The sequence below is a fragment of the Pterocles gutturalis genome, unplaced genomic scaffold (genome assembly GCF_000699245.1).
Source record: "Pterocles gutturalis isolate BGI_N339 unplaced genomic scaffold, ASM69924v1 scaffold24936, whole genome shotgun sequence".
NCBI lineage: Eukaryota > Metazoa > Chordata > Aves > Pterocliformes > Pteroclidae > Pterocles > Pterocles gutturalis.
The window spans coordinates 590-6,006 of record NW_010103682.1 but is presented as its reverse complement, the minus strand read 5'-3'; the positions used below and the strand labels follow the sequence as shown (position 1 = coordinate 6,006).

Here is a 5,417-nt window from a genome sequence, read left to right as displayed (position 1 = left end):
CCTAGCTCACATCTTGCTCCACCGTGGACCTCCATGGAGGACAACCTGCATCACCATGGTCTTCCCCACGGGCTGCAGGGGGATCTCTGCTCCAGCACCTGGAGCACCTCCTCCCCCTCCTTCTTCACTGACACTGGTGTCTGCAGAGTTGTTTCCCCCATATTCTCACTCATCTGTCCTAGCTTCTGCTGTGCAGTGGTTTTTACTCTTTCTTAAATCTGTTATCACAGAGGTGCTACCAACATCACTGATGCACTCAGCTTTGGCCAGTGGTGAGTCTGCCTTGGCAGTGTTATGTTTACGCTTGGACTCGATGATCTTAAAGGTCTTTTCCAACCTAAATGATTCAATGATTCTATGATCCATTCCCTTGGGTATTTCTGTCTGTGTGTGGGTGGGTGCAGGGGAAAAGCACCTTCCAAGGCAAAATGTCAAAGCGAACATGGTGCCCTTTGCCATCGCTGGCTATTGGTGGCATTGGGCCATCACCCACGGACATCTTCACCGAAAATCCTTGGAGTAGAGGAGAGGCATTGCTGCATCCCCTCTCCCAGCCACAGGGGCTGCAGAGCAGGGGCTGCAGGTGAGGGACGAGGGCACTGCAGACGTGTGGGGAAAATTGCAAATCTCTTCCACTGACGTTGGTATCAATGCTCAAAGTTAAAAGACTTAGATCATTCAGAAGATAAACCTGACACGTTTCCGTTTCTCTAGGTGTCAACTGAAGAGGTGAACTCGTTGGCTTGAGGTTTTACACATCTTTAACACATATCACAGAGAGGAAAAGGCATTTTATGACTGTGCACTGCTACAGCAAGGACCGTGCCTGTGACTTGTCATTGCAACATAAACTAAGGTAAATACAGCCAGCATATATGTATGGTGGTATGTCCGCTTCTTAAAAGCTTGTGATCTAAAGGCGCTTTTTTTTTTTTTGCACTCTTTCAGATACAGTGTTGGATTATGGAGGGGAACTTGACGTACCTGCTGGACAGAGGGGGCTCTGAGGATGTGTTGGTGAGTCACTCCTTAGAAGAAATCAGTATGATTGTTGTTGCCTGAAAAAAAAAAACAGTGAATGAAAATATTTTTGGCTGATGAAACTGGGGGATGTGCTGCCACCCATCTTCTGTAGCTGTTTGCTGTTACAAGTGCTGCCCAGGGATGCAGTGGTTGCTGCTGGAGGAACGAGGGGCGAGGGAGCAGGGAAGGGGGACATCGCTGCCCCTGGTGCAGTCTGACAGGTGCCAGGATATCAGAGCCACTGGTGTTGGAAGGAAATCCAGCCGTCCCTCTTGATGGGCATGAGCTGCTGCCAGCAGTGGTTTGTGCTGGCACAGGCCAAGAGGGGAAAGTTCTTGCTAGAGAGGGGGAAAATGAGGGGCAGAAACCCCTGTCTGCTCTTTGGAAAGTTGCCCCCTGGGCCAGAGATGCCACTGCTGATCTCACCCGGAGTGGAGAGAACATGCAATGTGCAGCACCCACCAGTGACCTGTGTGTGCTGGTGCCTTTACAGCTCAAAACTTGCTTGAACCATGCGGGAATCCTCTGCAAAAGTAAGTTGTCCCATGAAGGGGTATTTCTGGCACTCAGCTAACTGGAAATGCAGCTTTTAGGAGATAAGTGTTTACACATCAGTTCTTTCCTGAGCACTGCTCCCTTTTTCCTTCCTGAAGGAAATGTGGAACAGGACCCCGAAACCTTTGTCAGGGGCTCTCAGCCCCGTGGCCATGCCCATTTCATTGCTGGTTTGGGGATCTTCCCTAGCTGGGGCCCTGGTGCCCCACCATGTCCACCTGGACTGCAGGCACAGGGCTGGGGACCCCACATGGAAATGGTGCAGGGATACTGGTATATCTGGTTTACCACCACAGCTGCATTTTCCTTGATTTCTTCTGGGGTCTTGCAGGGGAGGACTGGTCACTCCTGTTCATTCCTCATTGGCAGCCTCCAACACAACTGAGGCATAGTTGTTCTGTCGTCATGCAGCTTGGTGTGAGCCGACTTGTGCCTGATATATTTACTAAGAGGGGAGTTTGGGATGAACTCATGAACTTCATTGTCTTTGAACAGGTGGATTACATGTCACCAACATCTAACTCCTCTGCAGCCTATGAATATGCCGCCTTTTACCCAGAACTGGACATCAGCTGTGATCTTGAAAATATTGCAGCGTTTGCATCTACCTTTTTTCCAGTGCTGTACTCCTTGCTGTTTGTGACTGGCCTCGTGGGAAATGCTTTGGTCGTCTGGGTCCTAACAGTCTTCAAGAAAGTCAGGGTTTTTTGAACCTTGCCATCTCTGACCTCCTCTTTGTTCTCTCCCTCCCCTTCTTGGTTCAGTACTCCATCAAGCACCAGTGGACTTTTGGAAACGCGATGTGTAAAATCATTAGCTCAGCTTACTTCATTGGTTTCTACAGCAGCGCCTTCTTCATAACCATCATGAGCATTGACAGGTACTTGGCCATTGTCCATTCTGTCTATGCGTTACAGGTTCGGACAACTGCCCATGGGGTTGTCACCAGCCTGGTCCTTTGGACAGTCGCTATTTTAGCATCAGTGCCCAACTTAATTTTTTTCCAGGAAATGAATTACAATAACCAGACTAAGTGCATCCCTCACTATCCTGACAGCAACAACAGCTGGAAGACTTTCAGTAATTTTGAAGTCAATGTCCTGGGGTGGCTGATCCCTGTTGGTGTCCTAATTTTCTGCTACCACAGCATCTTGAAAAGCCTGCAGAAGTGCCATACTCAGAACAAGTACAAAGCAATGAAACTGGTATTTATTGTCGTCATTGTGTTCTTCCTCTTCTGGACCCCTGTCAACATTGTGATTTTTCTGGACTCTCTGAGGAACATCCACATCATTGATGACTGCCAGACAAGCCAGTGGCTAGACCTAGCCATGGAGCTGGCTGAGGCGCTCTCCTTCATCCACTGCTGCCTCAACCCAGTCATCTATGCCTTCATGGGTGAGAAGTTCAAGAAGCATCTCTACGAAGCATTCAGAAAATACGCACGTTTTCTGTTGATCTGCAAAAACTACAGTGCTTTTGATGGGCACAGCCTGGACAAGCACTCCTCTCTGCACGTGACATCCTCACAGTCGTCTTTTGTTGGCCCTGTCTTGTAGAGCTACAAGTCAAAAACTCTCATTGTGGACAGCTGAACTGAAATCCTCCCAGCAGGGCATCCACAGGGATGCAGTGTTTGGGGAACCTTTTAGGACAGAAAAAGTGTAAGCAGCTGCTTGATCTTGCTTTTTTTGTGATTGCCTTTGGGGTTTTTATTTTTTAGCTTTCTTTTTAGCATCTTCCTCCCTTTCCCTTGGCACATCCTGCCCTGAACAAGTGCCCTAGGTATGAGTGGAGAAATAGTTACCAGGAAAAAAAGGCTGGAGAGTGGAAAAAATACTGAGAGTGAGCTGAGAGAGCAGTAAGAGTCATATGTCAAAGCTTCCTGTGGACCCACTGGCTGGTAAGCCATGGGCCAGGGCGGTGGCAGCTCTCAGCAGAGCACTGATCTGTTGGCCGAGGGGCTGGTGGTTCTGCAGGTGCCCAAAACAGGATGGAGAGATACAGCAGTAATACACCAAGCATCCTGTAACTCAGGTGGTATCTAAAGCACATAGCACTGGCTGGTTTGAGTGGCCAGAGGCTCCAGAAATGCCCAAAACCCAGATGACACTCATACTTCCCCATGAGGGAACTTTTGGAACACTTTAAGCAACTGATGTGCCAGTAGATATACATATATATATGCATGTATATGTGTATATCTATCTTTTTTGTATATACAAATATTGATAGATAAATGCCATGGTGTTCTGAAGCTTTTAGTCCTGAATCTATTTCTCCCTGCAAGATATCACCATACTTGAAATTTTATAATAAAGATACTGCACGCAGTGCAATTGCACAATCCTAGGAACCTATTTTGTCGTTAATTCTTGCAGCTTGGGCATTTTCTTCTGTCAGTTCTACAAAACTGACAATCCCTCCAGTTGTCTCTTCTCTCTTTCCTCTCATCCCCTGGGAAAAAGAAGCAGAGAGTAGATTATCTTTTACTCTAGAAATTTAATTTCCTGTAAGAGTATTGTAAGTGATTGCTACACGGCTGTTGGAACAAGGCTGTGACCCAGGGCTCTGCAGCACAGACAGCATAAATGTGCAGAGCCTTCTTCACAAAGTCTTTCGCTTCTCTAGTTCTCAGGAGAGCCTGAAGGGCATCTTCCCCCTGCTGCTGCCTCAGCCCCACTTGAAAACCTTCCAGCGGAGAGGCGGCCAATGCTTTCTGCAGCTTGAAGGATTTCCTGCTGGAGGCAGCTGCCTTCTCCGTCACAGCGGCAGCACCAGGAGCCCTGAGCTGGACCTGACCTCAACTTCTTCTCACAGCCCAGCTGCTTTGAGCTGCTTCCTGCTGCCTTCCTGTGCAAAGGAGAAGGTGAGACCCACATCCGGAGGCTGCAGGGCTGGCAGAACCTGCCCTGTGTCACTGCGGGTGCCCAGGAGCATCCCTGCAGGTCTCAGAGCTCCTCTCCTTTCCGAAGTGACCAGATAGCTTGAGGGGAATGCCAAATTGTAGGGTCATCCTAAGAGCTGGGAGCACAAGAAGCACCCAGCTGCTGAGGCTGGGCCACCCTGCACAGACCCCATGCCTGGTCACCTGCTTGCTACTTAGCTTTATAGCCTGATCTTGCTTTTTTTTTTTTTTTTTTTTTTTTTCTCTCTTTGCTGAGATGATGCAGGTTAAACAAGGATGATGTTGGCACATTAAATAGTTGGATATTCTCTTGTTCTGGCTTCAGTGTGTCATCTTAAAACAGAGACCAGAGTAATTATTACCCACAGTCAAGCTTAAACCTCCAATACATACTTGTTTTCTTTTGATTCTTTGGTGTTATTTGCAAAATACAGAGTAAAAAGGAGTGAAGTGAATAAAATCTGTGTTCCCAGAGACAATGTGATCCTCTTACCTGTGCACTTCTATACATTGTCCACAATATGTCAATAGTGTTTGCCAAAGCAGAGGAACTCAGTTACTCCCTTAGCACAGTGACAGGGAAGGAGCACAGCATCCAGCACAGCTGGAGTATTTACCTCAAATTAATTCTGGTTTAACAGGTTTAGCACAAGGAATGACAGTCTGTTTTCAGCTTCTTGAAAATCCTGATTTAGTACACCAGTGATGAAGCACTGTGGACATTACTAACCGTGCCAGGACAGGAGCCAGAAAGGATCACGAGGGGAAAAAAAAAAACCAAACATGACTTTAGCTATTCTGTCCAGATGTAAAAAAATAAATTTGGGAAATAGAAAGTGAATTACATCCTTAGTCTGTGTATGTCAAATTTAACTGTAACTTGCGGGCTGACAGGTATTTTCGGTTAATATTTGTACCTCAAAGGCAGCAA

The 5,417-nt window shown here is 47.2% G+C and overlaps 1 protein-coding gene across 1 annotated transcript; it reads left to right on the top strand.

Annotated features, from left to right (window-relative positions):
• The first annotated feature begins 963 nt into the window (after nucleotides 1-963).
• Nucleotides 964-3,137, top strand: LOC104471461 (C-C chemokine receptor type 4-like). The gene is given in 3 exon segments (XM_010086808.1): nucleotides 964-1,017; nucleotides 2,074-2,278; nucleotides 2,281-3,137. Coding segments are annotated over 3 exon segments (1,116 nt in total).
• Nucleotides 3,138-5,417: the final 2,280 nt, after the last annotated feature.